The following is a 26905-nucleotide window of genomic DNA, read 5'->3' as shown; positions in this document are numbered from 1 at the left end:
ATAATCTCTAAACGAATTATGAAGAACATTCTTTCAGTGTTTAGCACATGCACACCTAAGGTATTTTACTTTCTGTTTTTAAATTTTTTTTTTTAATTTTAAGCATTTAAGAATTTTAAGGGATTTTAAATGTCCGATTTAAAGCTTTTAATACTTGTGGGTTATCCAATTGTATTTACTTTTCGCTCCCTCGTGCTGAGTAGAGGCTCACACGCCAGCCATCAGCTGGTGGGGTCTCTTGAAAGGCGAAAACAGGATAAACAATCCAATAACAGGAAGCGCCTCAGTTAACATCAATGTAGTAGTCATGTATTGATGGAATAACTCTTTATTTGACGTAAATATGAATCTAATTTTAAAGTTTTATATATAAATTATAAAACTATACGAAAAAGAATTACTCAACGATTGAAGAACTGTATTTAAATCTGCATTTTTGTCTTATCTCTGTAAATATCAAATAAAAGCGCAATACTTCAATAGCACACATCAAAATGAGAAATTTTTTCCTCAAAATATAAAAAGTATAAATTATTATTTTTTTTATTAATTTGATTCATTAAGTCTGTTTTCGTATTTCAGAAACATGGTACCATTCTAATAACGTTATTTATTTTGAAAATGATGATTCTTAGCTCATTTTATATATCATTATTAAATAAAAATGGAATACGTTTAAAACAAAATGTTGAACTTATACTCCTAGGATAATAAAAAAAAATATTTTAAGGAAGCAATGATTGGTAGTGGTGAATGAGAACGAGTCTCAGTTCATGTTTGAATGGAGGAGCTACCGAGGAGCACGCATGTTAGTAATAGTGTTAGAGAGTCGTGGTTTTATTCTCTTTTTCTGACCCATCAGTAAACTTTGATCTGGACTAGTACATGGTGAGCCACATCCCCATCCCCAGGAATATCAGCCTTCGTTCTGGAGGTAAAATGGTGAAAGGTAAGGAAAGCTTTGTTTGGTTCAGTGTTTTCCTCCCCCCTCCCCCCCCCGAGCCTTGGATAACGGGCCTGGTGCCCACCGACGCCGTAGGCAACATTCACGCATTTTTACACTTTATTCATACATTTAGTTTACTGTGATTTATACATTTGGGGCCGTTTTTGGCCCTTAGGTTGATTAAACTATGAGACAAAGATATACAAGAGAAGATTAAACTGGGATATGAATAAAGATGTAAGGTATCCTTGGCACTAATAGGCTTTCCCTCTTTTTTTTCTGAATTTAAAGAATCCAATTACTAGTTTATTTTGATTCATATAACTGTTCCATTCTACGTGGCACAGGCTGACAGCAACTGAATCAAGGAATACAGGAGAAAAGTAAAGTTTGGGGATGTGCATAAAGCCACTTTATATCCCTGGCAGGATCAAGGTTTGGCTTTCCCCCTTTTTTTCAGAATTCATCAAGACTTTTCTTCCTTTGTGTTGTAGGCCTATATCGTTCTTGGACCCCTTCCCCTTTTGTACATATGTGTTAACAAGAACATAAGAATGGAGGAAACTGCAGTGGGTCTATTGGCCCATACTGGGCAGTCCTGTTTACACCCAACCCCTATCGTTCATATATCCATCCAACCTATGTTTAAAGCTGTCCAATATGTTCAAGTTAATGATGATGTTTAGTGGGTTAGGGTCATTTCGTACCCAAGATAAATAGTACCCAACTCACGAGATAACTCATACCCATTTTATGAAACAGTTCGTCCCCATAATATATATATATATATATATATATATATATATATATATATATATATATATATATATATATATATATATATATATATATATATATATATATATATATATATATACGTATATACGTACACACACACACACACACACACAGGTACTCTCCAACTTACGACCGACTCGACTTACATCCACCCGCACTTAAGACCTGCCTCAGTCATACCAAAATGTGGTCAAATTATGTATTTTTGAGTCCCAAAGTCAGTACACAGACAAAATTTTCATCTGTAATTCACTTTAAAATGGCTGGCAAGCTTAAAATTTAGTGTTTTGTGGTGCTGAGAAGAAAATGAAACCCAAATTTTCGATTTTCTATGTGTTATTTAAGTATTTCCGACTTACGCCCATTTCGACTTACGACCTGGATGTCAGTCCCTAACCCCGTTGTAAGTCAGGGAGTACCTGTATGTATATATATATATATATATATATATATATATATATATATATATATATATATATATATATATATATATATATATATATATATATATATATATATATATATATATATATATATCCTCGACTTACGACGGGGTTCCTTCCCGACGACCAGGTCGTAAGTCGAATTGGTCGTAAGTAGAAAAAGCGAAAAACATTACACAGAAATTCTAAAATGAAATACAGTACAGTAAAAGTAATCAATAATGACAAATGAATAAAGTGTGACTGTGAACCTACCTTTAATAATAATAATAATAATTAACGGTTTATTGAAAGAGCTTGGCAGCCAGAAGGCTGAAAATATACAGTTACATATTTGGGGAATGGGTTTCGAATTACAAACAATATACAAGTAACATAAGTGATACAAATCTGATATATAATGTAGTCAGCTGAATGCACACGGGTCCTCAATAATTTTTTAATTAAACTTGGAGACTACATTAATTGGATGAAGCAGAGGAGACTGGGCCGTCGTATGTCCGGGTTGTCGTAAGTCGAGAATATATATATATATATATATATATATATATACACACACACACACACACACACGATCTACTCGACTTACAACCACCCGCACTTACGACCTGCGTCAGTGGTACCAAAATTTTGTCAAATTACGTATTTTTGAGTCCCAACGTCAGTACACAGACAAAATTTTCGTTTGTAATTCACTTTAAAATGGCTGGCAAGCTTAAAAGTGAGAGTTTTGTGGTGCTGAGAAGAAAAAGAGACACCCATTTTAGATTTTTTTATGTAAGATGAAAAGAGGTGCAGTCTGGAGATGCCATGCTAAAAAAAAAACCCTACTTTCCTTGGTGACTCCAAATATACTATAAATGGGAAGTTCATATTTATTTATTTACATTAAGATGCCTAGTAGAAGATGGGTGGGCTTTGTCCAGCAGGAGAGGGGTGGGTTTTTTGTCCAGAATATTCCCTCGTAAAACCTTCCTTTGAACATCGGTAAATGCTGCACTTTCTAATCCCATTAGGATGCTTGCTGTGCTGTTGAAAGTGACCCTTGTACTACTCATTATTCACTTATGAATCTTCAGTTAAAATTTTGTATTGGTGTGTATATTTATTTTTACCTGTATATAGATCATAAGGTGATGAATGATGGAGTGTTTTAGCAAATGTTCCACATCTTTCAGGGAAACGGCGAACAAACCGTAGCAGCAAGGATGAAAATGCTGTGATTAATCACCTTGATGGTCCTAAAGGTCCAAAGGATTCTAGACTGGAAGCCAAGGTAGTTAATGGCTCTTTAGCATGCAGTAAACTGAGACACACTGGCACCACAGCTCACAAGGAAACAAAGATGACTGCTTATTTTTCCCCTTCAAGGTAGGCAATGGCATTTTAGGTGTCAGATAAGGTATATTTTTTAGATGATTTACGAGTCTTGGTTGACATGGAGTATCCAGAGCTTTATATTTTCCATTTCACAGTTCAATTTTATTTTAATCTTAATTTTCAATTTTTTTTTTATTAAGTTGATGTTTACTATTTTGATTATTGATCTTGTTATTGTTGTAGAATATAGTTTATACTCTTCTCTAGAGATGTGCAAAAGTTTTGGTATTGGCTATATTTGGAGGTATCGAAAAAGGTGAAAAATGAGCCAATACCAGTCAATACTTTTGCCAAACATCTAAAAGTACAATAATATAAAATTGCAATAATAAGAAAATTAAACTAATTAACAATTATACATTATCTATTGTAGTAACTGTACAGACCAACATGGAGATGTTAATAAAATCAATACTTTTAGTATTTGTAAAATTCACATAATTTTAACCCCTACGCCCCGGGTGACGTTCCAGAACGCGTGCCTTTTCCCGCTGTTGTTTGAATGCCCAACCCGGGTTAATAATTTCCTTTTTTCAGTGTAGAACCAGAACATAGATATGAGAATTTGAGAAACATAATTAAGTTTTTAAGTATACTGAATACTGATAAAAGCAAAACTGATAATAAACTTGTAAGACTAAAGAGTCAAGACTCAAGATTAGACAATATTCACAATATTAAAGTTCTAACTTCTAGATCAACATCCACAACTACATATAAATTAATCAGGAGTTGGCAACTGTACAACCCACAAGTGTGGACTGAGAAAGAGAGTTTGTCAACTTAGTGCTTAGCGCTATTAGCGACAGAACGAGTTTTAATAACTAGCCAAGTATATTATGTAATGAACAAGAGCCTAAATTAATAAGTTAAATTAACAAAGGAAAATTAAGACTGGCACTAAGCAATGATTCACACCTCCTGGTTAGTAGATAGACCTGTATAGTATGGACGAGTCCTCTGCATGTTGGGAATGTGATATATAGCTTTCTGCAATGCCCTCATTGGAGTTGTCTACTGATGGTAATAGAATTGTCTTTTCCACTGGAGGACACGAGAGTTTACTGTACTATCATACCTCTTTTCACTGACAAGATACATTCGTGAAGCGGGTCCGCTAAGCCAAAAATCTGGTAAAAGAGTTATAACACGGTGCTCATGGAGATGGGGTCTTGCTTACCCCAATAGCAAAATCGGTCAAAATGATAAATAAATACCTTTAAATACTAATATTTTCTCTAACTAGCTAGATAATGATTGATTGTACCTAAATAAGTCTTAAATGGTAAAACAGATGTTGTTACAGATACTGGGTACTAAATAAAAATAATTCTCCACTGCCGTCTCCATATGAAAAGCGAAGTGGCAAACAAACAAAACAGCACAACGATAACTCAAACAGTATTATGCAGGTGACAATGCTTACCTTTGTAAAGTTCAAATGAAGACTTTATTAACATCAAAAATAAATTAAATTAAAGTTAATAACACCTACCAGTTAACTTTTTCAGAGCTGCTTGTGTGGTTTACCACCTCTGCCTCGCTCCTACTGCACAACTCCTCCTTCCTGACAGTGGTGGGAGACGAGAGACATTTTCAACCCCTTATATCACTCCTCCTTCCTGGCAGTGGTGGGAGATGAGACAGTCTCAACCCCTTATATCACTCCTCCTTCCTGGCAGTGGTGGGAGATGAGACAGTCTAAACCCCTTATATCACTCCTCCTTCCTGGCTGTGATGGGAGATGAGACAGTCTCAACCCCTTATATCACTCCTCCTTCCTGGCAGTGGTGGGAGATGAGACAGTCTCAACCCCTTATATCACTCCTCCTTCCTGGCAGTGGTGGGAGATAAGACAGTCTCAACCCCTTATATCACTCCTCCTTCCTGGCAGTGATGGGAGACAAGAGACAGTCTCAACCCCCTTATATCACTCCTCCTTCCTGGCAGTGGTGAAAGACGAGAGACAGTCTCAACCCCTCATACTGTATCACTTTCATTTTCATGTCCATTAATTATTTTCTTTGGCACCTTGGCTAGTTTACACACTCACTTGCCTGCCATTTCCCAGAAATGATGGGCATAAAAAGTTGACAAAATACTGTACACACACATAGTGAATATGAAGAGACCTGTTGCGACACAACCCATACGAATCTTGGTGGGCTATTGTGTACATTCTGAGACAATAGCTGATTGGTGGTGGACTTTATCATTGGTTCTTAATTACTAATATTTGATTTACTTTTTCTTTTAGGGTTCTAATTATTAGACATTATTTATTACATTAATATTTTTTTGTGACCATTAAATGAAAATCTGTCGGTTGACACTTCGTTAAGAGATATGATAGTACAGTATCAATAATTAAATGTGCAATGCTTCTTACAGTATGATTACTGAACTCATTGTACTATTTTTTGAAAAGTTTTACAAGTAACATTCATTAAACTTGAGCATAACTTATGTATTACCAGTCTCTTCACTCACACAATAATGGTCATAGCTAATGAGAATCGTTTAATATATCAGTAATCTTGCTAAAATCACACGGGGGGGGGGGGGTGAAGGGAAACAACGGAGCACCTTAGCTTTCGTCTTTATTCAAGCCATCTTCAGAGGCAACTGGATTACATGCTTCGTGCTCTGTTGTTTTCCTTTTCCCTGTGTGATTTTTATCAAGATTTATCTTATCCACGTTTTCATTGTGGATCTACATGATATATCAGTAAATTTACTTCTTTATACTTGACAAGAGACTGCAGAGTGTCAACAACTCAATTCACATATGTGTTCCCATATTTTTTATTGGGAACCTTATCTGGGTATATGTCTATTTGTAGTTAAGTATCCATTATATAGGTTCATAACCAGTTAAGATATTGCATTGAAACTTGGTATTATTTAGTTATACTGTACAGTACATACATCACTTAAGAATGTGTTTCATACAAAATTCTTGACCCTGTGCTTGAGGTCAAAGGCAGAATTCAAGGTCATGTTTTTAAATATTTGCACATCCTGCAATACCCTTATGATGAAGTCTCTTTTTAAAGTTCATAATAATTGTTTTTTGTGGTAATTCTGTCATGTACTTATAAACCATGCCAACTCAGAGAACCAATATGCTTTACACATGCACACACACGCATGTACGAGCTCGTACTGATTGCTATAAGAACAGGACAATCCCAACCATTGTAAAAATAATCAACAACTTGTAGTCAACCAGTGTGTTCACTCCCAGCCAATTTTGTTTTTTTTTGCTCTTTTTCTATGTTGAAATGCCTTCTCTCTACCTTGTTACTTTATATCATATTTGTATCACTTATGTTACTTGTATATTATTTGTCAAATCAAGTGTTCTAATCTACAATTTTGTAACTATACTTTCAGCCTTTTGGCTGCCATGCTCTTTCAATAAACCGTTAAATTATTATTATTACACACACACACACACTCTGTTTCTATGACAAGGTGTTCTTTATATGAACAATATTGTTTCAGGTCGCCTCCAGAAGCTGATGATGCTGAAGTTGAAGGTGCAACAGTCATTCAAGCAGACTGCAAGATAGATCCGGAATTGACCAGTGCCCAACTAAGTCGACCTCGCCCATCTTCAGCACCAAGCACACCAACTAAGATGATGAATGGTCACATTGCAGTTTCAGACACAGTGTCTGTTCTCACTACTCCTCCAAAACGTACTGTATGTACACGTAGTCAGGCATTAAAGGAATTGCAGGTTCAGTCATCCCCCACCTCACACAATAGTGTACCAGTTTCTCCAAATGCCTCCAATAACTTAGTGCCAAGTCAATGTCCTGGCCATATTGCTGCAACATCTGCTGATCCTGTTTTGCCAACTTTGTCTGGATCCACTGCACCTACCTCTTCCTCTCCCACTTCTACAGAAGATGGCACTAGTCCTCTCACAGGTCCGCCAACACCCCACAAGATTCAAGCACTCAATGAGGAGAGATTACGACTTGATTCCCCACTTTCTCCATCATCTGCCCTATCTAAACTCAAGCTCTCGCTTACACCAAAGAAACTTACATTCAATGGCAAAACCACCAAAGCAAGAAAAAAGTAAGTAAATGTGTTAAAATAATTTTTATGGAGGTCTAGGCCCATGGATCTCACTGTATGCTTTAGGTAATCTTTGAATTATGTTGGCCCTTTTGAAATTTCCTTAGGATGCTTTATTATGTCCAAACTGAATATGTTTGGGGAGGTATATTCTTCATGTTGAGATATGTTCCTCATGCTGTCTGTCCAAGAATACAATCGTGTTAATAGACCGACCATTACATAACTTCAACTCTAGTTTTGTTATTTGAATAGTCCTTTATAGGTATATACTGTACATGCAGAAGTCTTTAGGTTTTGGTAGCCATTAGGTCAGATGCCAAGATCATGGGTTGGGGGAGAAAACCATTCCATTGATGGCTTTAATTACTCCTAGTTTGATGTTGCCAGCACCAGAGGGACTGTTCAAAGTCTTGGTGTACCAACACATAGAGTAAGTGTTTCTGAAGGTGGTTTAAATATCCAACACACAGTGTTTCTGAAGATGGTGTAAATATCCAACACAGTGTTTCTGAAGGTGGTGTAAATGAGCTGACAGAAGTTTCAAGCATTTCGGGACAAAATGTAAGTGTATTTGAAAAAATCCAAGCACATCTGTGTTGACATGCTATCGTAGCTATTTCAGAGAACCCCATGAATATACTTTAGTTAGAAATTTCTTGGTCTCTCTTTCAAGGAACCGGTTACTACTGTTCTTGACTTGTCTTTTACAAGATAATACAAGTTAGTTTTTTGCCCACTTTCATATGTGTGTGAAGTGATTAAAGTCAGGGCAAAGTGTCTGTACATTTGTTGTAATGGTAATAAATGTAGGTATCTCAATGAGTAGAATTCATATGGACATATATTTGTATGACAGCAAAAGAAACACGGGTCAGAGACAACGTCATTTCTGACATTTCATCACAAAGGATTTTCTCAAACGAATGAACATAAGTATACCTGTACATTGCATGATTATAAATCAGGAGGATTCCATGCCCATGCTTGTTCCCCATTGGTCCGTTCCTGCTCAACTATTCGACCAATCTGGTGTAGTTAACTCGGCTGCTATAGTGTGAACGAGTACAAAACAGATGCAATCAACAGATATACTGTAGATTTTTTAGTTTTATGCCTAACCTTATTAAACCCAACCAAAATGAATAAAAATTTGTAGGTTAATGAGAATTGTTCCTTAGGGAAGAAAAATTGTAGAGAAACTATTAATATAAGGTAATTTATTGTATGTGGCAGATTAAGATTCACTAGGACTGGTGAGGAAGCTACCACCACCTCATTTCCCTCAAAGTATATATGAGGCACACAGAACTGAAGTTGGACAAGCTCTGTAAATGAGAGAGAGAAAAGGGCAGCTAAAGTTTGTGAACCTTCAAATTACTGTAACATTGGAACCAATAAAAATATTGAATTGATTGTAGCATTGTTAGTGTAGATTTAATTGATACTATTGAAAGACATACAGAAGTATGTATTGTTTGCAGTAAACAACTTGGGAAGTGTAAGTGAAGGCCATGGTTCCCAAATTAAAAATTTTGAGGAAGTGAATAACTTTTTTACATGATGATAATGTATGATGATGCCAAAAAGATAATTATGTATGGTTCCAAGTCAAGTGCATTTTCTGTTCAAGCAAATGATAATGTGTTTTCCATTTTTTTTTACACTAGCGTAGCTCTCACCACTATCACGCTTCTTTTTAGCCACATAATCTCCCACTTCAATGGTTCTGCCTGCCCCTTCGTACCGTTTGGCTGAGAGCTACCCTCATCACCACTAGATGGATCACTCCAGTTGTGATGTGTCAGACATGTTTTAGAAATGGCACTTTCAACCTTAAGAACACTTCCATAATAGGCAATAGGCCTGACAATGTCTCGCAGACAGAGAATCGATTTTCTTATTCATTTCTATGAAAATCTCATTTTCTGGCACACTGGCGCTTGCTCCACTTCGGTTCTGTGCATTTCATATAACGAGCAGGGAATGTGGATGAAATGAGTTGACACTTTCATTTCGGTACTTTCTGTGCCGTAGATAGAAGTTACAGGGTATATTACTTGTAGGATATTATTGTGTCCTTTGATGTGACTTTGTACTTCAATTGTAGGTGTTCTGCAATAGAGTTTGGATAGTCCGGGAACATATCCCTTATTCCACCATGTTACAATAGATTCCTCAATTACTGTTTTGCCTAGGAAGGGTGACCTGTAATAGGGTCAGTACCTACTGCATTTTTTTTATACAGTACATTATTTTTCAGGGAATTTTAATGAAACCGCTAAATTGTCACTCATGGACTGCAGATGTGCATCTGATTTTATACTGCTCTTGTAAAATAAAAAAAATAGTAGCTTGTAAAGTTTATCATAATGGTTATATGTACAGGGGGTCCCCGACTTACGAATGTTCTACTCACGAGCACCCGCCTATACGAACGAGGTCCCATAAGGTCAATTATTTTAAGAATCCAACAAAAGTACAATTGGTTCATAGCATTTACACACGAGAACTAGTTGGCGTGGCATAGAGGTGGGGCAGAGCTGCGGGTGTGGAGTGAAGCATCGGCCAGCCACACACCTTGAGGAAGTGTCAGGACGCTTTACCCTTCCCGGATTAATGTGCTTGATCAAGTGGGAACCAACTCCAGCTTGGTATTCATGAGGATGATGTCACACAGTTGCATAAGTCTTATACTGAATAATTAAGCAATGAGGACCTGATTGAACTGGAGAAGCTAATTTTGTCAGGATGTAGAGGAAGCTGAAATTCCAGAACCAAAGCTATTCATTACAAAATAAATGGCAGATGCTTTCAGGCTTATTGAAAAAGGACTGTTTAAATTTGAACAGCAAGATTCACCAAAATTTAGAGGTACAGGTATTACTGAATGTCTATGATGCTACAGATATTTATGACAAAAAGAAGAAAGTTTCAGTTCAACCAACCCAATAAAGCCTGTCACTCCTACAAATGCCCATCTCTACATGCAAGCCAGTCCCAGAGGTTTCAATGTAAGTGTTAAACTTTAATTTTTAGTTTCCTTTACTGTATTTTTTCATTCAATTTCTTCTTTTCTCTTAAATTAAGTGGTTCAAGATGTATAAAAGGACTTCAGCTATGATTTAATGCAAATAGGGTATGTGTTCCGACTTAAGAACGTCCTCAGAAACGGAACTCGTTCGTAACCTGGGGACCTCCTGTATGTCATTCTGAGTAATTTCTGACAGCTATTTCAATGCAATTCTTGTTGGAAGAGGTGTACATTTGAACAAATTTGTTGATTTTCAGTAAAACAGGGAATCCAGAAATATTTTTGGATGTCATTTTATGTGTGTCCCATTTTATGCCATTAAGGTATAATACTATTTTAAAACTATCCTGTTTTCTAGGTTACCCACACAGAGCAGCAACCGAGTAACTACACAGATCAAGGGTGAGAAAGCCTCCAAAGCTAATACCACAACAGCAAATGGAGAGGCTAAACCAGCTCTTCGAAACACCCAGTTGACAGAATTCTTCCCAATACGGAGGTCTGAGCGCAAACCAAAGACAACACTACTCCAAGAACGGCAGCAGGAAATAGAAGAAAGAATAAAGAGTGGCAGAGAAGATGGTCTCATGGTTTGTTCAACAATGAGGCTCAGTTTAGCCAATATTAACAATAAAAATAAGTTTTGTGCAATCTTAGGGGAAAATTGATGACACTGTAAACATGAGTTCACTCTCCCAAGGAATTATTCTATATTTTTACATATTTTATCCTAGTTTGCTGAACATTGCTCTCCTTCACCTAAAGTTTAGTAAACCTAATACTGTAACTAAATGGTATTTATACACGAATTCTAAAGCTTGCTCCAAGAAATTTCAGTACCTCAGAATCTTTGTCAATGTACTCTATTGAAAGTGAAAGTGGGACTCAAGGCAAGATGGGCAATTAGGACAAGTGTGGATACAAAACACTGTATACACAAGGAGTAGCATGGATGACACTGCACTTGCAGTGGTGTGACTATGACATTCTTAATTGCATTTTACCAGCATAATTCTATATAGTTCCTCAAGAACCCCATTTTTTTATTTGTTGGGGAAAAAGGGGAAGGGTTTTGAATAAGGAAAAGTTAACAACAATGTCCAGCAATTTCATAGAGGTAGTAGTAAATACAGTACAAAAACAATGAACGATTTGTTAGGTGTGAAACATGTCAACCTTTCACCTACCTCTGATCTTTTGATCAAGTAGCTACAGAAATTTCTGGTACTATAGTGAAAGATAACATTCTGCACCTAGTTATGCTGTCATCACAATATCCATTTGTTCCTACTGTATGTAGATTTTGGCCCCAAATTTTGTTTCCCAATATTCAGGAGAAGGACATATATACTGTATACAGTGTGCGTGTATTTTTTATTACTGTTATTATTTTATAATTAGGCCGGTCCCTAACTTGAATGCAGAGTTGTGATTGGGTGAACCTTGAGGGGCTACAGGATTGAGGTAGTAACGAGTCACTTTCACTGCCAGTTGAATTGCCAAACACCTTAACTCTATGATCACCCTCCCATTCTCTCATCTCCCTCTCACTTTCTTAATTTTTATTTTTTCCCCCCACCTACTCCCCCTATCCATTTTCTCCTCCCTCTTACTGTTCTTCTGCTCCCCTTACCTGAACTCTTGTTCCTCCTCCTCATATTTTCATACCTCCCCCACATTCTCCCTTCAACATGCTGTGTCTTCTCATACCTTTTACCTCCTTCCTCCCTATCTCCCTCTCTTTTTTGTTTTATATCTATTCCTTCTCTAAATCATTCTTTCTCTTCCTTCTCAACTTCACCTTCTATTCCTCCCTCCCACCCTCATGTCCTCTCCAGCCATTTCCTTCCATTTTCACTAATCCATTTTTCTTGACCCCTGGGGTTACAGATTTATTCTAGAGGGCAGCAGGAGGTTGGCAATGAATAAATTGCTAAAGGTGAAGAAATATATAACAGCTGTAGTATTCCCTTTTCCTGCTATTATATAAGTCACTCATCTGCAAGGGGTGGGGGCATCTTTACCAGGAAATTTTAAATGTATTTTAGCGTACTGTATTGTACAGTATTTCATACAATTTTGTCCTTACGTAACTCCACACCTCTATACTGTACTGTACTCATAACCCCTCAGTCATATTCTTTAACTTGGTTCACCTAACTTCTGTTATTTACTTAAAAATAGAACATGGATGGTTGTTAGACACTTTTGGTTGTAATTTGTTGTGATGCATTTGCAGTACATAATAGATTTGGGGATTTGTCAAACCAAGTAACTAAACAGTTTTAGGACCTATGGTGTGCCCTCAACACAATATAAATGAAGATTGCAGTGTATGTAAAATGGATTCTCATTTATTTTATTTTCTCCACTAGGTGAAACATTTTGGGGCTAAAGGCCGTGGGGTAATTACAACAAGATGGTTTGCAAAAGGAGAGTTTGTGGTGGAGTACATAGGAGATCTTATTGATATGCGTGAAGCCAAAGAGAGGGAGAAGATTTATGCACAAGATGCCTCAAAGGGCTGCTACAACTACTACTTCACTTTCCAAAATCAGCAATACTGGTAAGTTAGCCATTGCAGCTTTGTCATTCTTTTGTTTTAGCTTATATTGTCCATCACAAGAACAGAATTGGGTGGCTGGAAATGAAAGCAAATATGCACACCCATTTTCCTTTGTGATCATCATTAATTTATTATTTCAATGCTACAAAGATGTTTCTCTCGTGGTATTCCCCTTTACAATTGAGCCCAAAATCTAGCTCACCACGGTGACTGTGCGGAAGACAATGTTTTGCTACATATTAATATCCAGTTTTCTTATTCATCAACTTTAGGGGGGATTCATAGAAATCACAGTGGGTGAATTTGGGTGTTGGTATTACTTCAGTAAAGGATTAATTTGGGTGTTGGTAGAACTTCAGTACATGGATTTGGCAACCCATCTAGGTGCGTTGAACCATGCAGTACCAGACAACTAATGCCGGTAATGCCTCTATCTCAGTAAGCATTGAGAGTGTCAGTCCCAAGCATGATTTACAAATGGTCACCATGGCATTTGCACTGCTGTTTCAAGATATTTATTTCTTACATCCTCGATATTTATTCTTAACCCTTAAGCCCCGGGTTAGGGTACTGCTGTGCATTCGGTATGAAAGATTGTGTGCAAATACAGTAGAACCTCAATCAATCGGAAGAATTGGGGCAGACCCCAGTCCGAAAAATGCAAAAATCCAATAAAAGTGAATATATGGGGAGGATGGAGAAAATGCTGCTTATCTGAACTGTTTAAATAAAATTAGTTGATGTTTTGTTATTACTGAACTAGGGTCTTTAAGTGTATAACAAGGTTATTAAAAGAACATTACATCAACAATAAAAAAAATATGAAACAACTCTGGGTTGAAAACCAGACATGTAAGTCTGGTTGTTACCGAGATGATTGTTATTTACTGTAAAGTGTTATATGTAAGAAACCACAGAATTTGTCCTATGAATAAAGAGAAAACTGTATACTGTACAGTACTATAAAGATAAAAATGACAAATAGGTGTAGGAGTATATTGTATGTGGAAGACTAATGTTTATCTGGGAGCAGCTGGCAGAAGGGGGGTGGGTGGGTGGCTCACCACCCCCCTCTCACAATATTCCTTTAACATTTCATTATACAGTTCCATTACAATTCCCATATAATTTAGGATCATTTGGTGCCAGGTTGATAAAATATTATCCTAAAATAATCGGCTTTCCCGAAAAAGAATCCCACACTGAGCACCATGAGTCATTTTACAAAGATCAAACAGCTTACCATTTTTGTTTTTTTTTATTTTTCTCTCAGGGATTAGCCCACCCGAGCACAGGTCACTGACCCACATCTGGGCCTGGGGGGAGAGAAAGTGTAATAATGAAGAACATAAAGAAATACAAAAAATGAAAAAAAAAGGATCAAGAGTGAGAAACATATATGTACTGTATGTTGTGTTGTCAAAGTAAGAGAAACAATTGAGACCCTGCAATTGTTTGTAAATGAGGCAGAAGGTCAGATTAGCAACCTGGGACTTGGTCACAATTTTTGTGATGCCATATGGCAGCAGGGTCTACCATTAGACAACACATTATGCTTCCAATATCTTCCCAGGCAGTAGTACCTCCCTGTTTGGTAGCTGCCTATTACCTACTGTGTTCAACACTTAGTAAATTAGTACAGTACAGTTGTGTATTTATCATCACTTAATAAGTACTATTGCAGTGTATTTATTGTCACTTAATAAATACTATTGCAGTGTATTTAGCACCACTTAATAAGTAATATTGTAGTGTAAAGTATTATGTATCTGCATATACCCTGGTTTATTCATTAAACATTTGTCTAAGTATACAAGTAGCCAAACTGAGTCATCATACAACACTCAAAGGTAGTAATTAACGTTTTTAAGAAGGTATCTTCATATTAAATACTATATGTGCAGTGTTATAGTGACCCCTGTTGTAAGCTGGTCAACTGAAAGCTCACACAAACACATTTTGAGCAAACAACCTTTTGATAGAGCTTATCCTTTTATTTTCAAGTCATATTACAAATTACATACAGTATTGTATATTTTCTCTATTACTAAAGATGTTATATTAATCATGATGAACCATAAACCATAAGAGGCCAATCATATGAGAATATAACACTAAATAAATAAATAAATAAACCTGATGAATGTGGCAACACCTGATCAGCCCCAGCCTGCATACGTGCTCAAGTGTCTTAATGTATTTCTCAGCAGGTCTATAGCAAATCTCATTAGACCACTGTACAGTATTCAGTAAGTGTTGTTTAGTTTATAAGGTTTTTTTTATTTAACCTTCCCCATTTCTTAATTTTTTTTTATATAGTGTTTCTGGCGACCAGAGCATCTCAGAGTCCGAAAAAAGTTAATTCTGATTTATCGAGGTTTTACAAATGGTAAAAAAGAAAGAAAAGAAAACTAAGTACAGGGGGGATCCCTGACTTACGAACACCCGCTGATACAAACGGGGTTAAACTTGAAGTTTACAGTATTATATTTACCTTATTTTCATTCTATTTCTTCTTTTCTCTTAAATTAAGTGATATTAGATGTATGTAAAGACTTAGGCTATGATATAGTGGGATTTTAAACATTGTTCTGTTAGTATGGTATCCACATAGCAAGTGTTCCGACTTACGTACAAATTCGACTTGAGATCGTACTCAGGAATGGAACCCGTTCGTAGCCCGAGGACCCCCTGTATGTCTAACCCGCTGTATAAGTCCTGTGCACATAAGAAAGGTTTTTTCTCTGTTTTTTACCTTAAAATAATTATTACTATTATTTATTTTTTGGCACTATATGTATGAAAGATTGTGTGTGCATGTTACCGTTACCGCCTCCAACTCCGCGCGGCGCAAAAGGCCTCCACATACTCACGCCAGCCATTTTGAACTTGAGCCCTTTCCATGGTTTTATTTAACTCGTCCTTCATCTCCCTTCTTATAGTTTGGATTCATATAGGCCTTGGTCTTCCTCCTCTTCTCATTCCGTCCACTCGACCTCCTCTCTCAATACAGGGAGTTCTGCTATAACGCGTGTTTTGATAACGCGAATTTGCTCTAACGCGATTTATGAATTCGGAACAATATTTGTATAACGCGAACGCTTGTTTGCTATAACGCGATTTTTGCTTACTATTTCTCCAATTTTGTGGTATTAACTGTGAATATGGTAAAGAAGAATATCTCCAATAGGCGCTCTGATGATAGAATTCCCGGTGATTATCGTAAAAGAAAGGATATAACACTTGAAGAGAAGCTCAATGTTATCAACCTCAAAATCACCCTTCTTCCCCATCAAGTTACATTCATATTTTTTCAAGGTAAAGTGTAAAATTTACTGTATGATTTCATTATTAGATATGAATGTAACATTTATTTAGACTGTGCTATCCTTTGTGTTAGGCTAAATACTAAATTTTTTCGATTTCGAGTAATCTGCACCTAACCCTATTTTCTCCATAAGCCCTGTTATTTCTATTACGCGATTTTCTATAACACGATATTTTACAAGAACACAATTATCGCGTTATAGCAGAACTACCTGTACTCGATCCGGACGCAGAACGTGCCCCAGCCACCTCCATCTATTCTTCATCAGCCATTCATCGATAGGGAGAACATTTGTGAATTCTCTTTTTGTCTCGTTTCTAATACGATCATGCCATCTTATGTTCAAGAGTCCTCTCAATGCCTTATTCTCAAAAGGTCGGAATCTTCTGGATAAAGTGTCATTATCATACCCAGTTTCCGTACATACCAAAACGGGTCATGTAACAAAGTAAAAAAAAAAAAAATACGAAGGTCTACCCAAAATTGCTTGTGCTGTAGTGACAGCTGGGGGATTGAAACTTATCTGTACACATACATATTGTCATGCAAGGTAAATTAAAATTTTAATTTTGTAAAAAAAATATTTTATTTGTTATTTTGTATAAAGTTATTGATTTTATGGCTATAAATTATTTGAGTTTAGACATTATTTAATAATTTTAGCAGCAGGATTTAAAACTTGTTGGGGTTTTTTAGTGGCTCAGGAGCGGAATTTATTTTTCCCCTAAGTTATTAATATGTATTGGCATTTGATCAATTACTTATCGATGGCTTTTTGAGGTCCCTAACCCCAGCACATAACGGTCATTGCCAGAAATATTTTAAAATTTCAGGAAAATCCAGTATCAGTCAGGCCAGTATGTGTGTTTGTACTTGCATTTGAACGTCTGTGTGTGGGTGTCGCATTGCATGTGACTCATTCCGAGTCCTGCCTTCATGTGTATTGTATCAGTGTGTCACACCTCTCTACTTTCACTCATTTACATGAACTTTTTATGTAGGGCACACAGTATATTGAACGATGATACTTGACGGTTTTAAGAAATGGGTTCAAATAATGTACAGTAAAACCTGGTTAATTGAAGTTTATGCTTTATCTGGACTGGCAAACCACTCTGGACTAATTTCTGTTAATCTGAATTGAGTCCACATTAACATGAAATGGTCAGGGATCTCCTACCTGGTGGCTGGTGGCAAAAATAAATCAAATTATTAACACTTTTGAATCACTAACCTGCTGCATACTATTTTTTTGGGGGGGGGGGGGATTAGCCTACCCGGGCACAGGTCACTCACCCACATTGGGGCCTGGGCAGCGGAAATATAATAATAATTTATAGAAAATAAAAATTTTAATAAAAAATAAATACAAATAAAGTAATGATAATAATAACAATAACAACACTAAATAATAATAAAGAACCATAAAGAAATACAAAAATGAAGAAAAAATCAATAGTGAGAAACAATATAAGTATGTTGTGTTATCAAAGTAAGAGAAACAATTGAGACCCTGAAATTGTGTGTAAATGAGGCAGAAAGTCAGATCAGCAACCTGGGACTTAGTCACAATTTCATGATGCCATATGGCAGCAGGGTCTACCATTAGACAACACATTATGCTTCCAATATCTTCCCAGGAGGTAGTACCTCCCTGTTTGATATCTGCCTACTACCTGCTATATTTTTATAATTCTTGTACATCAAGCATAGGCAGCCCGTGGACCACATGCAGTCCAAACCCAGTTCGGGTAGATGTGGCCAACTTATGGTCAGTAAAGCAATATTTATTAAAAGAATAATCTTCACACAAGTCAGTACTGTCATCATCTAAGAGTAACTACAAAAAAGTAAGTGAAATAAGTATAAATAGTCAACGATATAAATCTTTCAACTAATGTGAGCTTATAGGCCAAATTTGGCGCTGCTTGTTTGATGAATTAGCTGCTATGTGGCAATGGGTCACTTGGGAATTAGCTAATGTTGGGTAAGTCAAAGTAGGGTCACGGGCGGTGGTCACACGGGGATATGTATATATGTGTGTGTATATATATATATATATATATATATATATATATATATATATATATATATATATATATATATATATATATATATATATATATGTGTGTGTGTGTGTGTGTGTGTGTGTGTGTGTATATATATATATATATATATATATATATATATATATATATATATATATATATATATATATATATATATATATATATATATATATATATATATATATATATATATATATATATAGTGAACCCTCGCTTTACGCAGTCAATTGAACCCACAGAGGCCTGCGTAAAGCGAGGAACGCGTAAAGTGAACTACATAGCATATGGGATTAACTGAAATAGAGACCGGGCCGACCATCAAACTCCACTTTTTCAGAGACAATACCTACGGTGTAGTAAAAATAACTTCTTAATTTTATGATGGTATGCACACACAATTAATAATTAAGAGAAATATCAATAATGTTAGGTTTTTTAACACTTCCATTAGTAGAAAAGATGGCTGGGCACACGGGGATGGGGGGTTGGTTCCGAGGCAGAGGGCAGATTATTGGCCCTCACCTGTATCACTTGTATCAATTGTATCACTATCCACCACAGAGGCTTGCAGGGCCTCTGTCAAACCCCTCAAAGTACATATAAGTCCATATCCTCTCTATCACTGACTAGGGCCGGCTGTGGTGGGTGGCGGGTGAAGAAGTCGGTAATGTTTTGATGACTGGGCTACCTTGTGCGCACCCTACCCGCGCCGCTCTCCGTGTAAAAGAGTACATGCACCGCATAAAGTGAGCATTCCAGGTCTGGCAGGGTACCGTGGAAACGCGTAAAGCGGGATAATACTGTGTGTGTGTGTGTGTGTGTGTGTATATATATATATATATATATATATATATATATATATATATATATATATATATATATATATATATATATATATATATATATATATATATATATATATATATATATATATATATATATATATATATATATATATATATATATATATATATATATATATATATATATATATATATATATATATATATATATATATATATATATATATATATATAAGTTGTGCCCCACTTAACGCGGTCAATTGAACCCAGAGGGTCCCGCATTAAGTGAAATCCGCGTTAAGTGAACAACAGAACATATGGGATTAATTCCAATAGAAACCGGCCCGACCCCCAAACTCCACTTTTTGAAGGCACATACCTATGTTGTAGTAAAAATAACATCTTAATTTTATGATGGTACATGCACACAATTAATACTTAAGAGAAATAGAGAAATACAGTCACCAAGTTAATGTCCATTCAAGTAATGGACTCAACTCCCTCCCCCTCTCACACTACACTGCCGGCTCTTCCCTCTCAGAGAAATTTTTGGGGGAAAACCACTAAATTTTAATAAATAATACCTCAAACTAAAGTTAGGATAATACAATTGACATTGCTGGATTCCTTGTAAGACCAGGAATATTTTGAATATAAATGTCATATATTTTGCACAAAAGATAACATAGTTACCTAGAGAAAAATTTTTATCTAAAATTTGTATGTTTAATGCAAAATATATGATGTTTATATTCAAAATGATCACCAAATTATAAGAATTCCAGCAATGTAAATTATATTCTGACCGGGTAATTTGTATGAATTTTATGAGCTAAAACAAATATCTTCAGTTAATAAAAAAAAAAATAATCTTCACGACACTATCTGTCAATCAAAGTACCCCACCTTGCCTCCCCCCCTCTTCCAACCGCGCGGTCAGTCCCAACCCTCCCCCCCACCCCCCACCAATCCTCCCTTCCAGGGTTTTTAACATTTAGTATTAAATAATACCTCAGATTAAAGTTAGGATAATATAATTGACATTGCTGGATTCCTTGTAAGACCAGGAATATTTTGAATATAAATGTCATATATTTTGCACAAAAGATAACATAGTTAATTTGAGAAAAAATTTTATCTAAAATTTGTATGTCTAATGCAAAATATATGATGTTTATATTCAAAATGATCATCAAATTATAAGAATTCCAGCAATGTAAATTATATTCAGACCGGGTAATTTGTATGAATTTTATGAGCTAAAACAAATATCTTCAGTTAATAAAAAAAAAAATAATTCTTCACAGGGTAACAGATGGTCGGTCGGTCCCTCCCTCCCCCCCACCCCCCACCAACCGTCCCAAGGAGATGTGTGGGATAACCACTAAATTTTAATAAATAATACCTCAAACTAAAGTTAGGATAATATAATTGACATTGCTGGATTCCTTGTAAGACCAGGAATATTTTGAATATAAATGTCATATATTTTGCACAAAAGATAACATAGTTACTCTGAGAAAATTTTTATCTAAAATTTGTATGTCTAATGCAAAATATATGATGTTTATATTCAAAATGATCACCAAATTATAAGAATTCCAGCAATGTAAATTATATTCTGGCCGGGTAATTTGTATGAATTTTATGAGCTAAAACAGGCAGGGTGGCGGGTGGGGCAAATCTAAAAATAGCGTCTCGAGCCGGACACTCACCGCGTATATGTGGAAAAAATCCGTGTTAAGTGAAAGTTCAGCTCTGGCGAGGCACCACGTATATAAAACGCGTTAAGTGAAACCGCGTTAGGGGTATGTATTATATATATATATATATATATATATATATATATATATATATATATATATATATATATATATATATATATATATATATATATATATATATATATATATATATATATATATATATATATATATATATATATATATATATATATATATATATATATATATATATATATATATATATATATATATATATATATATATATATATATATTTCATGTAAATCCACAATAAAACGTATAAGTCTTGATGCTTATCCGAAAAGAAATGGCACCTTAGCTTTTCTTTTCTCCGTGATATATATATATATATATATATATATATATATATATATATATATATATATATATATATATATATATATATATATATATATATATATATATATATATATATATATATATATATATATATATACACACACACACACAGTGGTCCCTCGGTTAACAAGATTTCGGTTAACAATTTACCTTCCATAAGATTCTTAACTTCGGTTAACGAGCAATCCCTCGATTAACGAGTTTTTTACGAGCTGACTTCAACATGTTTTCGCTTGCATTTGGCGGTCCACCAGCTGTAGTATTAGTCCGCCAATACAGTAATCGGTTTTAGAGCTTAAATTCCTTAATATTTTAGTAAATATCAAGAAGTTTATACTATTCAATAATTTTAAAAGTAATATTAACTTTTTTAGTCATTTTAACAATTATTGAACATAATTGAAGGTAAAGAAACTAGTTTCTGGCGTGGCATCCAGCCTGTTAACACACCAGACAGGCGTTAGTCTCTCTGTTTTCAGTGGAGGTAACATCTTGCTTGAGACTCTCTTCAACTAAACGCTTTTTTTTCTGTGTTTCCAAGCAAATTATTGGCCATTTTGAAATATATTTTACATATTGACAATATATAATGCAGTGCAGTGTTGATTTAAAGAAAATAATCTTGAAATACACCAAGAGAACTAAAATTTTATGGGTGAAATGGTGCCATGGGGTGACTTCTCTTCCACCCCAATGCCTTCTCTTCTTCCTTCTCCTCCACCCCCATTCTAATTCCCATCATCATCATCCAGGAGCCTTCTACATACACACCTCAAAGTAAGTGTACTTTTCTACCTTTTTTGTTGAATTTAGGCAATTTTCGGTGAGCTGGAACCATTACCAAAACCCATTGAAATATGGCTCAAGTTAACGAGCAACCTGCTGAACGGATTGTGCTCAAGTTAACAGAGGGACCACTATATAATTTTTTTTTTTTTTTTTTTTTTACATTCTGTGTTGAGTAACATAGTTTAAAAAAAAGTTTAGCTTCCCAAAATTATGCATTGAACAGTAACATAGCTCACTGCTCAGCCTTCCTTACTCTGAGTACTACTAGGTGGCGAGTCAGAGGCTGCTACACAATTATATGCCATCTCCGCAGATGATATTTCTTCTTATCCCCCATTTAGGACTTTCCACGTCATCCCTCATTAAACAAGGGATACCTTTATAGTATTCTGAGCATCAACGAGTTTGACCAAACGATGGCCATTTGTTCACTAAAATATTATGATCTTAAATATAGAGGGTGATCTTAAACATCACCGTTGTTAAATCAAAATATCGTGAGTACACTTAGAGAGATCGTAAATCAATGTTTACCTGTATATAAAATTGGTTTGAAATTTCTGGGGGGGGGGAAAATAAGAGTTGTTTGTTTTAGTATTTTACACAACTTATCAATGGTTCAGTTGGAAAAGGTTGGACATAAAGAAAAATCTGTTAATATTTATTTTCATGGTGGCCATCTTTAATTTGACTGTAACTGGTTAAAATTATGTATTTGAAAAGCTCATCATGCATTATTTCCATCCTCTAGGACTGATTAACCCTTTCGCTGCAATTCCCGCACTTGCCATTTTATTCTGGCTACCGCCAGGCAATTTTATTCAGCTTAGGGTAACCTCCCACAGCCATAGGGTTAAAACCTATCTCGATTAAGGCAGGAGTTCAGATAGGCATATCAGAAGAGATTAAGACTAAAAAGTTAGATGCATAATGCTCTAAAATTAAACTGATGACACAGTAAATGAAAAGAAGAGCTGTGTCATGAATAAGGTATAGGCCTACTGCATACTTTTAGATGTGTTAGGATACACCTCCTTTTAATGTCAGAAAGGATAGCATTCCTTAATAGGTACTGAGTGTAACAGTAATAACAGTTCCCATATTGCATTGACAACTGAATCAGTTGAGACATTATCCATGAGTGTTATAGAGGTATGAGGATTTTCATTGTATTTGGGGGGTAATGTTAGTATAGCTAATTTATTCACATGTTCATTCTTTCATTTGTACAGTGATGTGTTTCAAATTTTCTTTTAGCATTGATGCCACAGAAGAAAGTGGTTACTTGGGACGGCTTGTGAACCACAGTCGCAATGGAAATCTGGTTACGAAAGCTGTTGAGGTCAGTAACCAGCCACATTTAATTTTATTAGCTAAACGTGACTTGGACCCAGGAACTGAGATCCTCTATGACTATGGAGATCGGTCTAAAGAGGCGTTAGAGCATCATCCATGGTTGGCATCGTGATTGCTAGCTGTAGATTATTAGAAGTGTTTTTATAGTCTTCATTGATTTATTTTGAGGTTCATTGGGGTAAGTTGAAAGTTTTTGAACCACAATAGTTACAGTAATACCTCGAGTTGTCAGTATTATGTCTTAGGTGAAGGCATTGTGAAAGAATAAATAGTTTTACTGGCAAGAATGTATGTAAATAAGATTGCATTTTAAAGTTGGATTTCAGTATTTAAGGCTTAACAGAAATATGTAAAAATTGGTACAGTAATAAGATTAAATTTATATTGTTTTTTATTTTAAATATCATTATAATATTACTGTTTAACCTACAGTAGATACAAAATTAATTTCTCTTCCATTTATTTTTACCTTAGGTATAGCTGCTCCATCTTTAAAATTGAAATTGATCTACCCCATTGACCCTCTTAATCTGTGATGCATTAATGTCATCTATCTACTACTGCCAGTCACTTATGTTCTGTAATTATACATGACACATATATGTCAAATCCTTTCTATTGTGGTTATTACAAACTAGAAAATTTAATATATTATAGTATCTTAGGTATGTAGAAGGTATTTTGAATTTCTACAGTCTATAAAATCTTGTAACAAAGTTGATTGTTTTCATATAAGGTATTTGATAACCTGTCAGTCCAGAAACAGGGCCGGATCCAGACTTCAGATTTCACCGATGCAATCTTTCAGTGTCTGTAGTTGCAGCTAGCCCAGATTTTGAAAAGTATTTGGATTTTTACACCGCATTTTGCAATGCCATATCTATAATATATAATTAATTAATTTTGACTTTGATACTTGTATGTTTAGCCAGATATTTCAGCCTATATTTTCTCATAAAATAAAATGAAAAAAGACTGTATATACCAATAGTTTTATTGATTTACACAATACTGTTTATACATTATAGCGTTATACAGACACACAAACACATCAATAAGCATTAAATGTACAGTACCCCCAAAAAGTATCGTTAGTCATGGGATCTATGTGATTTGAGGCTTTCCGAGCAATGTTACTCAACTTGTTTCTGAACAATTGGTATTTTTACATTTGTAACCTTTGAGCATGAATGAGTACAATATATATGTTTTCGAACAATACATATATTAATATAACTTAATGGTTTTCTTGTTATACCTGTATTGAAACATCTAGTATGCCATACAAGGGCAACTCCCTCCCTCAGTCTTACCCCCATCTCTAGCTGTTGCTGATAGGGCGAGCAGGCATACCAACTTATGGTGAGGCACTGGGGATCATATCAAAGCATTTCGTTTAGCATTTGAAATTGTAATGATGGAAAATCTAATAATACTTTTGGGGGACTGTACATTAGTAAGATAATTATATGTCATAATTCCTTATGATGTCAACTAGTCCATCCCAGAAGGATGTACCTTAGCAAACTTTTTCACTGTAATGTTTGCATCAATTTCCATGGAATAGTGAACATTCATGAGAGCAAGTCCATTAAGATGATCCTGGCCCATCATATTTCTGAGATAGTTTTGAGCCTCCACACTGTTGAGACAGAGCAATCACACTTACAAGTTGTGATGGGTACAACACCCAGCACTATCGTGGCAGTCTGTTGGATGTCACTTTTTATATCATGACCAGCAGCCTGGTTTTTCTGCAAGTGATACTGTCAGACAGGCAACACAAAATTTTCGAATATCTATAATGAAGTTTGAAAAGCAGACTGTTCACCGCTAAATGGATGTTAGGGAAAAACTCACATTGTTGCCCTCTTCAGTGGAGTTAGCAAAGGACTGGCACAGTCATCGCAACATAAACTCCTTAGATCCATCACACATGATGTCACCTCACATAGATATACTTACTTCACCTGAACACCATCTGGAATATCCTTTTGAGGCATCACCACACCTGGCTGCAGTCACCTTTGACAATTTCAGGTAACACATTCACCGATTTAGGCTAAATTGCCCCTGGATGCAAGTAAACCATATATATATATCTTTGCCCTATGTATCAAACCTTAGTGTTATTAATTCAGTAAGCCAAGATCTCAATGTAAATATTGTCTTCAGATATACTTCCACACTTAAATCTATGCTGGTAAGAAATAAAACTCAATTGATTCTACAGCGTATGTGTACAGAATTCCATGTAAGAAATCCTGGCAGCGAGTATTACCTGCTGGGATGGATTAACCATAAGGCTGCAGCCTTGGGCCCTCAAGGTTAGGCCTTAGTTTGTGTTTCTTAAACTTAAATCATTGTCACAAGTTCACAAGCTGGTTAAGCAAATGGCTTTTGTTATGTTTACAAGGCTTTACAGTTATTATATACTAGATTAATTAGCCCTTTTTTATCCATATATTACATGGTAGTACACACATGACCCTTCTCTCTTATCAGCCCTAAGCCCCTCACAACCTTAATCCGGCCCTTGTTACCTGACGTTGTCAAAGGTAACCGCCGTGTGATGCCTCTAGGGGGAATCCCGGCTGGTGTTCAGGTGTTGTAGGTCAGGAGGTGATGTGAGTGTAACCTTACTTGTGACCATACCCTACCCCTAGGCCCGGCTCCTGTTATCCCCTCCGTTGAGGAGGTTTGTCAAACCTGCCACTCGGGTATGAAAAGTGACAGTTAGTGTCCAAATTTGGTGGGCCATGTAGGTCAACACTGACATTGAGATCATGTTACTGATAGGTCAATTATTTGACCGATGCATATGATACCTTTGCATCGGTCATAATTTTTTGAGCGATGCAAGTGCATTGGCCTGGATCCGGCCCTGAGAAGAAACACTACTCTCAGGTATAGAGTAGCAAGTTTGTCCTTGCCAACATCGAGACTGACAGTTGAAATCTACACTTATTGTTACACAAAAAATATCATAACTTGACTACTAGGATAAGCCGTTACTTCAGGATTTTGTAGATCAATATAATTTTTAAATTCTAAAATAAAGTACTGTACTTACTTTTGCTGGAGCTCAGCTATAAGGAAGTATAAGTTGGTAGTGGTTCTGGAACGTATCATTCAGAACTTTTCCAATATCCAAAAAAATAAAGATACCTGTTTAA

At 35.7% G+C, this 26905-nt stretch overlaps 1 protein-coding gene across 1 annotated transcript; it reads left to right on the top strand.

Annotated features, from left to right (window-relative positions):
- The first annotated feature begins 771 nt into the window (after positions 1-771).
- Positions 772-26905, top strand: LOC121868774 (N-lysine methyltransferase KMT5A-B-like). The gene is made up of 6 exons (XM_042369668.1): positions 772-949; positions 3366-3558; positions 7075-7659; positions 11052-11283; positions 13069-13259; positions 23631-26905. The coding sequence occupies exons 1-6, from the start codon at positions 886-888 to the stop codon at positions 23839-23841; spliced, it is 1476 nt and encodes a 491-aa protein (XP_042225602.1). The 5' UTR covers positions 772-885; the 3' UTR covers positions 23842-26905.

Source organism: Homarus americanus, unplaced genomic scaffold, assembly GCF_018991925.1.
Source record: "Homarus americanus isolate GMGI-L3 unplaced genomic scaffold, GMGI_Hamer_2.0 scaffold30535, whole genome shotgun sequence".
Classification (NCBI taxonomy): Eukaryota; Metazoa; Arthropoda; class Malacostraca; order Decapoda; family Nephropidae; genus Homarus; species Homarus americanus.
This window is presented reverse-complemented; position numbering and strand designations above follow the sequence as displayed.